We start from the raw sequence: 12,690 nt of genomic DNA on the forward strand, positions 1-12,690 counted from the left end.
TACAACTTTTCTCGGAAATGAATACTTTTAAAGTTATAATCAAAAACGAAGAAAAAAATCGAATTTTTCCTTCAATTCTTGACATTTTGATTATTTAAACAATGTTCCGGACCTTTTTGAGAGGGAAGATAACTCAAATAATATTATTTGATTTATTTTCAAGCAATTTCTGCAAAAAAATTTGAGTTACCTCTCAACGTCTATCTCAAAACAGATCCGCCCTTGACTAAACGTGGAATCGAGAAACAATACATTTAAATTCATACATTTAATTTATAAATAACTTTGAAAAACTCCTGATACAAGAATAAAAAAATTGCTAAACGCTGTAAAAATAAGTGGCGCATACAATATTCCAGCTACAAATGAGCATGATTATGGAAACATCTTTTAAAATAAAACTAGAATTTTATTTTCGATCAAAATGAAAATACATTCTTGCGCCACGTAATATTTATATCAGTTCATTTGTAGCTGGAATATTGTATGCGCCACTCATTTTTACGGCGTTTAGCAGTTTTTTTATTCTTGTATACATATACAATGAAAAAAACATCAAATATTATGTAACAAATAATTCTTAAAAATACATAAATTGTTGATTAATTATCGTTATCTTCAAATTCTGAATCTTCAGATAGGTACAAATTTTGTTCATCTTCACTCTCATCGGAAGACGGCTCCCCCTCATCCTGATCATCAGAAGTGGAAACTAATAAATGAAACATTTTATTAAAAAAAAAAGTAATGAAAACTGTTAGACTTATTAAACTAAAGCATTTTTCCCTTTAACTACTCGCGCATCATGTCATAACATAAGTACACGCGTGGCGTACTTTTTGGCTTGGCACCACTTAAAAGCAACGGTTTTGTTTATTTTTTTTTAAATACACTTAGTTGTTTGTTATTAACCTTAATCGGCATTAGCGAATGCTTTGAGTTCCTTCTCAGTAAGTCAATTGGGATTTCAAGCTGGAACCTAATCAAAAATAAAATTATTAATATAAAATTTTTTGAAACATGATTTTTTTACATGAGAAAAAGTTTTGTTTATAAAGAAAAATATATTTTGTGCCATAATGACTAAAAAACAATTATTGAAAGAATTACGTACATTACTGCAATCATGGCGTATTTTGTACACCACCATAAACAACAAATAATAAACTGGTAATTACGGCTTTCTCAGAACGCCGATTCCAACGAAACTAAAACCAATTGTAAAGCACATTCCAGTGATAGGTTAGATAGATAAACTAGGTCAAAAATTAATTTTTTAAATATATTTTCAGTAGAATTCTTATATCTGGCGTTCAAAATACGCCACCGCGTGTAGTTAAAAGTTAAGTAAAATGGACTTAATGCAAGTAATTGTTTCGATTTTTTAAATAAAAATGGTTTAATTTTAAAATTCTTTAAAATATCAAATTTTAAAATATAAAAAAGCAGAAAAGCAGACATACAGAGAAAAACCTTAATATCAGCGTAATAGATTAAATTTTTAATGTAATTATAAATATATTACCTGAATGAGCAGCTATCTCTCGGAATGTGGGACACTGCTCGCCATCGAACCAAAAAAACTCAAAGCTGCCATCGATATTTAACCACCCGCACTCTTGAATATCAAGGTCTGTAGGTCGCCTCAGGTGAGCATTGCACCACACGTTACTGATATAAATGGTTCGTTTTATATGTTGCAATAACTCTTTTTTGGTTGGTGGAAGATTTGATGCGTCGAACCCTTTTAGGTTTTTTCTCCAAATTTTGTCATTTTCATTTTTATTTTTATATTTTCTTTCAAATACTTCGAATCTGCCTTTATCGATATCATTTTTTGTATTTAAACTATATATTTGGCATACATACTCTTCAATAGATTTAAATACTTCGTGTTCTGTATCCAAATATTTCGGCACCGTTTCTAGTAGCTGCATAAAAGCATCTTGATACGATTGTTTTTTTTTTAGTATGGCAAATGGTCTTTTTTTCCCTTTTCTGTAAAAAGCTGGATTAAAATCATTACCCGTAAATATGTGACAAACGGTTAGGGCTCTTGCTAATTTGTCACCTAATCCTTGGTAAATTTTATTCATATTCAAATACTCTCTTTTTTTGTTCGAACACATATTTACCGTAATTTGAATATCTGCTTTTAAATATTTCATATTTGCAAGAATAATTACTGGTATATCCGAGTCAGTGCAATGGACTTCAACGTTGTAATTATTAGGCAGTTGGCATATGTGGTACATAATCTTGGTATCTGCTTCTTCGTGAAAGCAACATAAGTTGTAATCTGTAGTTTTTTTAATATGATTTTCATGTACTTGGTAAGAGTAACAGGAAGTTCCATAACTTAACTTGACTATTTTATCTTGGCATAAAATAACAAAACAATCATCAGTCCAATCATCGATTAAAAATTCAACGAAACTTTCTTTGAAATTTTTACTTCTTAACAGTTTCCCAAAATCAGAGGGTCGCTTATTGTTTTTATGCACGCTATGAACGGTATCATCCTCTCCTCTTTGGCGGTGTTCATAATCTTTTATACTTGGATCGTTGAATTTGTCAAATATAATGTGGACTTCTTTTTTATCTGATACCAACAGCTTAAAAATATACATTGAAATTTTCCCGTATGTATTAGGTACATTTTTCAATGTGTGGAGCAAATAGAAGCCATCGTAGATATGGATATCGGCTTTCGGAGGATTGCCATTCTCTTCCTGGTAAATTAAAAAGTTTATTGTTAATAATTGATTTTATTAAACATTTATATTAATTTTAATTTTTTTAAATACAGTACAACCTGCCACATCCGTACCCGCTCATATCCGGACCTCCCCATATCCAGGTGGTTCTGCCGTCCGTATCTACCAAAATCCCCGGAGAAAGGCAGTCCTGCTGTTGGACAATGCAACCGACCCAAAAGAACTAAAATATGGCGAAATAATGTATTGTAGAATCTATAAAACGTGTCCATCGACGAACGTTATTGACAGCGCTGATTACTGAAATATATGAAGGAGAAAACGTTTCAGAGACTATAAAAGAAGTGGTTTTGATATCCGGATTTTTTCATATCCGGATCGGTCTGTCGCCACATTGATCCGGATATGGCAGATTTTACTATACTTATTTCTTAAAAAGGTTTACCTGATATGACTTCAACTCCTCGAAAATCACTGATTTTTGGGTTTTACAAATAGATCCGTCAGAGTGGCATAAAGAAAATGGAATAGGCGTCAGCGGATATTTCAACGCTTCTTTTAGATCTATATGGCTTTGCAGCGACGCATACAATAATCTTCCAAAAATGTCTCTTTGAATGGTAACTTCTTTGACTTTTCCATTAATTTTTACTTTTTTGACACATTTTGAAGCAAAATTAACAACAGTGTTTTTTAAAATAGCCTTGTCAAACCTTTCTGGGTCTATTTGAGATTCAGTAATAAATTTAATTCGTTGCAGCTCTCCTGTAGTTTCAATATTAGATAAGAATGTGTAAATATCTTCAGATACTGATTGCCCTGAAGATATATTGTACAAATTCTCTTGAGATAAATTGCTTGAAAAAGGATTCGTACATTGCTGTATTATAGTTAACAAATTTTCAACATTTTTATTGCTGTGACAGATAGAAGATTTCCTTAAATCTTTGGTTATATCATCCTTTGAATACAAATTGCAGAAATCCATTAATTTCGAAATCATGTTAGTACGCAGTGAATGGGTAATAGCCCATTTTTGCCGAGCACCCACAGAATTTGTCATATTTATAATGCCTGATGATCTAGAAGCAGCATGTGCATTTATAGTCTGTTCTAGTGTTATGTCGATGGGGTTTCTTGAAAATGGCTTTGTGGTCCTTCTTATGCCAAAGAAGCAATCTCCGTACTCTTGTATCAAACCAGGATGAGTTTCTTCAATCTTTTCTAATTTGTTTAAATATATGGTTAAGTATCTGGCATAATTTTGATGATTGAAAGCGAAAAAAATGTTTGTCATTTTTTCCAAGACATATTTGTAAATGTCAAAATTAGCAGTTCGGATACTAAATTCAAGCATTAGGTAATAATCTATCAATTGTATGTACATCATAAAAATTTGAGGTGTCTTTCCATGGTTCCCTTGTAAAGTATCTTTCTTAAATTGTGCATAATCTTCAAAAATTTTGTGACATAATTCATTATTTATCACTGGATTTTCATTTTCATTTTCTGAGTAATGTTTTAAGTAGGTTTTAATTGTTTCTAAATCATACTGTTTATTTTCTAAAAAAAATTCTACGTGCAATAGTTGAAGTGCAAGTGAAATTATTGGATGAATTTTACAGCAGCGATTAAAATGTTTACCAGTAAGAAATGTATTTATAGATCCATTCGCTAAAACTTCGGCATCAACAAGCATGTTTGTTAAACCACATCCATTAATGAATTTGCCTACAGCTTTAAAAAACGATAGCATAATGTGAAATGATCCTAAATGAATAAATAGATTTTTGAATTCTTCTTCAGCTGATTGAATTTTTAAAGCTATTTTAGCAATGGCCAAATCATAAGTAACATTGAAGTATTTTTTTCCACACTCAGAAGCAATTTTTAAGCTAAGACGCATTGTTTCTTTTATGACTCGTGGATCTGTAGGAGAATCATTGATTTGGGTCAAATAATCTATTTTTTGAATAGTTGAATTATCGTTAGAAATCTTTGCATTGTATCCTACCCACATAGGTACATTCTGTAGATGAAGTTTGTGGGAAAAAATCCAACAAAAGTTTATTTGTTTGAAAAGTAAAACGCACTTTTCGTTATCTGAAGTTGAAGATGTTTCTACGCCTTGGGTATTATCTTCATTTATAAATAATTCTTCGTTACTAGTAGGTGGATCAGTGTTCGTAGATTCTAAACTTACAGTAGTAGTTGGATTAGTGCTCGCAGATTCTTTATTATTTGAGATAAATTCAGGACGTTTTTGTTTCGTTGGTGGTAAATTTTCAGTTTCAAACGACTCAAAAGATCTTTTTCTTCGATTACTTTTATTTCGAAGATTCAGTGCTAAATTTTGTTCCTGAACGTTTGAGCTGTTATGGGATTCCTGAGCAATCAAATGGTTAGCTGCAGGAATATCCTGATAAGCGATTCCAACTGTATCATGAAGTGTATTTTTGCCTGATTGTGTTTCAACGAATCTATCATAATTATCCCAAGCGACTCCACATGCTAAGGAAGAAGTCGGAATTATGCCCGAAGGACACGTTTGTCCATTCGCAATGCACGAGTAAGCTGCAGAAGATTCTAATTCCGCTAAACCTGAATAGCTGATTGAATAACCGCACCTATTTAATATTTCCATTACCTTTACATTGCCAGTAAGACTTTTCATTGACATACCAAAAATAATTTGTTTACGAGGCTTTATATTACCTTTGGTAATGGAATAAATCGAATCGGATGCCAAGCACGCGGTTAATCTTTCGATTCTTTCGGTCTCTACTTTAGTTCCACTCAATGCCGTTTTCCAGAACACATTCAGCCAATTTGGAATGTCGCATTCACCCTTATTTAGAGCTTCAGCGTCAAGAAAATCTGGTAAAGGCTTTTTTTTAATTTGCAAGATTTTTTTTCTATATTTAATTGCAAATTCACGACATTCTTGCTCAAAAATTATGTCAAGGATTTCATCATCATTGATATTTTCTAAATCCGTATTCACTGACATAACAAACCATTTCTTTGAAAAATATTCAAACTTAATTTTTTTTTTCAGATGTATTTCCATATATTGTCTTAGAGTATTAGTCGTTATCAGGTTTTCAGGGAAGTCTTTTCCTTCAGACTCATAGACTTCTTGCAAAAATAAAATGTATATATCTTGCAAATAAGTGACAGAGAAAATTTTTGATTCGCTTACAACTTCCTTTTCAATATACTGAATCAACTGTTTACGAGCAATCTCGTTGTAACCACGTGTATCTGTCCAAATAGTTGTAGGTGGTTTGTTTGTATAAGCTTTAAAATTTGAAAAATATTTTAAACTGCATCTTTGATGATAGAATAACATAATATTTTCATTATTTACTTCTTCGTGAATTGACATTAGCATTTCTACATCATTCATTTCAGTTGCGTAGCTTCGAATTCTATCAAAAAATCTGATTTTATGTTTTGTTTGGCTACAATATAATTTGCGTCCTTTCCATTTAATACTTATGTTTCCACAAAAAAAACATTTTTCTTGACATTTTTGTTCATTTTCAACGATACTATCATCAACAATGTCATTATCCACCTCCATTTCATCTGCATTTTCAATGTCATCTGCATCTCTCGATAATTGTTGTCTTGTACATCTAAAATTACAATTGTAATTAAAACAAAATATTATTACATAAAAATTTAATGTACAAAAAATTGTTAAAAAATAAGATTTAATAATTAAAAAATACTCACTTAACAGAAACATTAACTGGTTCCAAATTAATTGCTGCCGATGAAAAAGACGAGTTAGTCGAATAATCTTCAGTCGATAAATATGACACTGCTGCTTCACTGCAATATAATTTTATTACGTAACATTTATATAAATATGTATATAAATAAAAAACATACCAAACCAACCATGAAGTGGATAAATTTGAAGAATTTGTTTTCAAGTTATCTGCTTCATCAACAGACGAAATTGTTGCACCCACTGATGTTGAGGGAGTCTCACTTAAAAAAAAGTATCATGTAAACATGTTAATTAAAACAAACTTAAAAAACCAAATAATATTGAAGTATCTAATGTTTTGAAACTTATGTTTCTTTTTGTTTAATTAAAAATGTGATCTTAATAGTACTTCAAAATACTTGACTTTTATTTTATTTTTTTTTTGGAAATAAGAACAATATGAATTTAAACTAACAATATGAAATATTACATTGAATTAAAGATTTTTCCTTTTTTCTGATACCTTAATGAACATAAAAAATGTATGAGAAAAAATAAAAGTGGCGTACTTTTTAATTTTTTTTCTTCAATACTTTGTATACCTACGGCTTTTTTGGTCAATTTATAGTATTTTATGAAACAAGACATATAAGTAAACAAAATATAACATTATAAGATTTATTAAAATCGGTTCATTCGGAGAAAACAGCTGAAATCTTATTTTTGGGGGGTAAGCTATCGATGTAAGGCTTAGGAAAAGGAAACGTTTAAATTTGGGAAATAACGACCACCCTAATGTATATGCAAATATGCACCATGTATACTGTGAAAAGTTACTTAATACATTTTATGTATGGGGAATATCAGAGGTCATTTTATGCTTTAATTCGGGAATTTATGAAACCTATGCTGGGTTATAAAGGGCGATGTCAGAAGATACCCTGCATAAAATGCAACGCCCAAATTTTTGGTTTTTATATTTTTATAACACTTTTTTCTAACAGGGTCCAAAATGCACGTTTTTGATTAAAGCCGCATATCACGAGAATCTACATCGATTAACCTTTAATTTGAGCGTTTATAAGTTTAATTTCGTTGAATTGTTATTGCAAAAATAGCCTTCAATTTTTTGTGAGTCACATCAGCCGGAGGGAGAATTTCCCCACCACCATGCCAATATCTCGGCATGCCGTTGCTCGAAAAAACGTATACTATATTTATTTCTTGATAAAAAATAGCTTGTTTTTTTTGAATGCCGCCAGTTTCATTTTTTAATTGTTGAACAAAGTGGCAGCGATTTAAAAAAAATGGCTATCTCAGCCCCTATTTATAAAGAAAATTTAACAACATTTTTAAAGCAATAAAAAAGGGTTATAAAAATTTTTTTAGATTGTTTTTAATTTTATATGAAAATATAGGTATTCAAAAAGAGAATTCAACTTAAATTAAGTACTGCGATTTTTTTCAAAAAGTTATGGCCCTTTACATTATTTTTCGTCTTGGAATAAATAAATTATCAGATTTTAGCAACAAATTAACCGATTAATGACCGATAGGTATTTATGGTTAACATTTGAACTTTATTAAACTGTTAATTGAAAATTTTATGTATAATCAAAAAACAAAGATAAGAGAAAAGAAAAATTGCTGAAAATTATCCAGGGTTTTTTGAATCATAGCAATAAACAACTAAATTATAACACAAAACGTGTAGCATTTAATTGGTTATTTAATTTTAACAAATAAAATGAACTGAAAAAAAAATTAATTAATTCATTTGAAATAATCAAATATTATCGGAATTTCGAAATTCAAAATTAGTTAGATTTGTTTTTAACAGCAGAAGAAGAATATTTAAACAAAAAATTGCAATTTCCAATAAATCCGAATTATAATTGTTTATTATAAAGTGACATTAATTCAAACATTGTTTTAAAAACAATACCTTTACTTCCGCTTGATTCGTGCTACACGTGCTGAACCTTTATTTTATCTGACGAAAGGTCACAGATGGTGTCTTCAGGATTTTATAGAAGACAAGAAGCGAGTGTATTTTTTTTGTTCAAACTAGACATAGGATTCCTCATTATATTCTATCTATAATAAAAAGTCCATGTGTAGTTTCCACGTCGCCACACTGTAAATTATATAATACATTATACGCATAGGGGTTGTGTGATAGCTCAGTCGAAAGGTTTTTCAATTCTCTATTCACTAATATAAACTTATTTATACAGGATGCCCAAAAAATGTTGTGAATTAAATTAATTGAGACAAAAAGAAGAATGTACGTAATTTATTTAATGCAAAATACGTTTTACTGCTGTCACAAAACCGAAAAAAATGTTAATTTGAAAAAAAACATTGATTTTCTCTTATAGTCAATGTTAAAGCTACCACCCACCTGCCACTTGGGAGTTTGAACATCTAGTTTAAGCGAGAAACAATGTTTTTTTGTGATATAAATGTTTTTGCGTTTTTTCTAACAATAGTAAAATGTATTTTGAATGAAATAAATTACATATTATTATTTTTATTGTGTGATTTAATTTAATTAAAAAAACATTGTGCACTCTGTATAAATAATTATGTTAATGTTTATCTTAGTGAATAGAGCAATGAATAACCTTTCGAATGAGCTATCACACCACCCCTATTCTCATTAAAAAAATCATCGATTACGTCATCACGCCCAGATAGATGACGTCACTAATATGAGATATATGCCAAAAAATTATAATTTACAAATAAAAATCGACCTATTTCAGGATTTTTCTCCAGTCTCCAGTTCTCGAGAAAATGAATTTATTCCAACTCAAACGTCCTCACTGTGTAATACTTTTTCGTCAGACGTTTTCTACGTTCAGTCCGTGCCGCCCCAACCAAGCGTGTCTTCAAAATTAATATCATTTGCTTATTATTATCACTTTTAATATTTTATATAAATCCCAAACAAAATTAATCACTTTGAATATTTTGCATAAACCCCATCTAAACAAATACGCGTTCTTGAATTTTCTTTAAAACATTTAAAATATTATTTAATAAACATACAAATTTGCTATATTTTTTAACAAATTTTATAAATTAATATACTTTCATAGTTGAACCAGAGGTACACATCTCTGATTGAACACACATGTATATTAACATTCTATAAAGTTATACCTTAATATAAAATAAATTATACCAGAATAAGCATTTAGGTATACACGAAATGTGAAAAAGAAAAATAGAAAAAAATTTAATTACAAAATAATATTGCAATTAACAATTTAAAGAAAATATGATAAAAATTCTTACCTTTCAGGAAGAAGAAATTGTTTTTTAACAATAAATTTTTTATAACATTGTGAATGATATCCTATTTCATTATTATCCCAATTTTCTGGCAATTCAACATCATTCCATTGATGCTGATGTTGTTGACGGGCTTTCAAAGATGTAGTACATGACAACCACGTTTTATTAGAGAATTCTTTTACTTTATCCTGGATACCTTTAAAATCTTTTGTTTGGGCACTTAAATGTTTACACAAAAAACACTGCATTTTTATTTATTTAAAAAATATATTAAAGCCACTATACTATACAACTACTTTTTCTATTGTCATACAATATATTATGTCAATTATGATTTCACTACCTGGATCATAATGAACTTCATTATGATACAGATTTTCATTACGATACAGATTTTTAACCAATAGAATCGCGATATGGCATTCGCGATAAAGGTGGCACACTCGCAGTGACCAATGTCGAGTCAAATGCATACGCTTTGACAGTTCTCTATATGTAAACAAACTGACAAACTAGGTACTTAATTTGTTTGCTTTACAAAATTAATAAATTTGAATACAGGGTGTTTGGTAAAGATTGGGTCATAGCTTAAACTTAGATTTCTGAGCTTAAAATAGGTCGATTTAAGCTAACTTACCTTAGTACGAAAGTTGATAATAACAACCGAAATACAGGGTGTCAAATTTAATCTTTTATTATATTTATTGTTGAATATTTCCTGACAGGCATAGGATAATGACACAAAATTTGGCAAGCGGGAGTTTTTTCGGATGAGAAAACTAAATTTGCTACCAAAAATGATGTATTACCCAGAGGGCGCTACGTACGTCTTTCAGCGCCAATTTAATACGTTCAATTTTTTTTTCCCCAACTGTACATACTTTTTGAATCAAAACTTTTATTTTCTGAATATTTTTGCTTAAAAAAGGTATACTACATTCATCTCGCTAAACTCAACTGTTTTTGAGATAGACGCATTTGAACTCTGCGATACAACATAATTTTTTCCATAATATCGTTGTAGTTACACCCGAAAAACCAACTTGAAACCATAATAATTGTGCCAGTTTTCATTTTTATGTCAGTGCATCGCAAATTCCATTTGAAGAAATTGCAATACGTTTTTAAAAAAATTTTATGGTTTTAAGTTATTTTTCGTCTTTAACTACAATATTATGCAAAAAATTATATTGCCTCGCAGACTTAAAATGCTTATCGAAAATGTTTATCTCGAAAACGGTTGAGTTTAACGAGATGAATATAGTAACCTTTTTTAAGTATAAATGTTAAGAGAATAAAAGTGTTGATTCAAAAGGTATGTAGAGTGAGAAATAAAACAATTGAATCTATTAAATGAGCGCTGAAAGGCGTATGTGGCGCCCTCTGGATAATATATCATTTTTGGTGGCAAATTTAGATTTATTGTCCCGAAAAACCCCTGCTTACCGAATTTCGTGTTATTATCCCATGCCTGTTAGGAAATATTCAAGAATAAATAAAATAAAAGTTTAACTTTATCACCTTGTATGTAGATTATTATCAACTTATGTACTAAGGTAAGTTAGCTTATATCGACCTATTTTAACCTCAGGAATCTAAGGTTAAGCTATGGCCCATTCTTTACCAAACACCCTGTATATGTACACTCTGGACCAAAATTAATCAACCACCTTAAAAATGGGTTATTTTTGATGGTTTGTATTTTATAAACCTCTTGTCCGATTTAAGTGATTTTTTCGTAACATTAGCGCCTTATTCTTTAGCAATATCCCTGTAGTAATATTGTCGGTACACACATAATTTTTATTGCAAACCTAGTGTATGAATCAAACTGTGTTTTTTCTCAAAGTTCGCATCACCCCGTGGAATATTCTAGCATCTCAACATAGCTCATAGCCTCATTCCTTCTCAACATTCAGTTTTTTCATTAATTCGTTTATGTTGGATAATAAAAAAGTTAAGGACTTTAAAAACTAGCCATGTTTTTCATAGACAAAGTGTGTTTTTAAATGGCAAACTTTAAGGAGTAATTGTGCATGACAAAATAAAGTCAGTTTGCTTTACGAGAAAAACGTATGTCCACAAATGCATCGTTTCCGAGATAGGGGGTGTTGAAGTTTTTCTGACAAACTGACGATTTATTTATTGCTTTAAAACCAGTTGAGATATGCAAATGAAATTTGGTGGGTTTTAAGAGGTAGTTATTGCACATTTTTTAACTACAGTTAAGAATTTAATATTCACCATTGGCGCGCATACGGGTAATATGAGCCGAAGAATACGTAATTTAATATGAAGTCAAAAATGTATAAAATTTAATTTTTTTTAAATTGTACCAAAACGCCCCATTATTTTTGTCCTACAAGTGATCCAATATGCATTACACATGTAAAAAAACAGTACAAAATAAAAATAACATCTGTGGTAATAAATAAAAAAATTTCAGGAGATTGACATTTTCGGCGCGTCCGACTGCGCATATGCCCCGTGAAAATTGTCCGACAGGGTTACCACATTATTGTAAAAAGGTTTTATGGTAGATACCGTTAAAATTATCCATGTGGTAATAAATTTATTATTTTCATAAATTTTAAGTTATTTTTCGGGTGTAACTTTAATGATATTATGCTAAAAATGATGGTGTATCGCATATTTAAAATGCGTTTATCTCGAAAACGGTTGAGTTTAGGAAGATGAAAGAAGTATACCTTTTTTAAGTAAAACTAATAGGAAAATAAAAATTTTAATGTCAAAATTATACAGAGTGAGGGATAAAAAAAATTGAACGTAATAAATGAGTGCTGAAAGGCATATGTGGCGCCCTCTGGGCAATGCATAATTTTTGGTAAGGAATTTAGATTTCTCGACCCAAGAAACCCCCAAATGTAAAATTACATGTTGTTATCTCATACCTATCAGGAAATATTAAATAATAAATAAAAAAAAAGT

General features: G+C 30.1%; 1 protein-coding gene across 1 annotated transcript; it reads right to left on the minus strand.

The window, feature by feature from the left end:
- Positions 1-260: 260 nt before the first annotated feature.
- On the minus strand, positions 261-10,368 carry LOC126891810 (uncharacterized). The gene is made up of 6 exons (XM_050661083.1): positions 9,742-10,368; positions 6,618-6,719; positions 6,459-6,557; positions 3,163-6,358; positions 1,526-2,732; positions 261-712 (listed from the first exon to the last, which is right to left on the minus strand). The coding sequence occupies exons 1-6, from the start codon at positions 9,987-9,989 to the stop codon at positions 603-605; spliced, it is 4,962 nt and encodes a 1,653-aa protein (XP_050517040.1). The 5' UTR covers positions 9,990-10,368; the 3' UTR covers positions 261-602.
- Between the last annotated feature and the right edge of the window lie 2,322 nt (positions 10,369-12,690).

Source organism: Diabrotica virgifera, chromosome 9 (genome assembly GCF_917563875.1).
Source record: "Diabrotica virgifera virgifera chromosome 9, PGI_DIABVI_V3a".
Lineage (NCBI taxonomy): Eukaryota > Metazoa > Arthropoda > Insecta > Coleoptera > Chrysomelidae > Diabrotica > Diabrotica virgifera.

Coding starts and splice junctions, on each gene's coding strand:
- LOC126891810 (XM_050661083.1), bottom strand. CDS start 9,989: ATGCAGTGTTTTTTGTGTAAACATTTAAGTGCCCAAACAAAAGATTTT. Junction 6,558..6,617: donor TCCACTTCATGGTTGGTTTG/GTATGTTTTTTA, acceptor ATTATATTGCAG/TGAAGCAGCAGTGTCATATT. Junction 6,359..6,458: donor CCAGTTAATGTTTCTGTTAA/GTGAGTATTTTT, acceptor TTGTAATTTTAG/ATGTACAAGACAACAATTAT.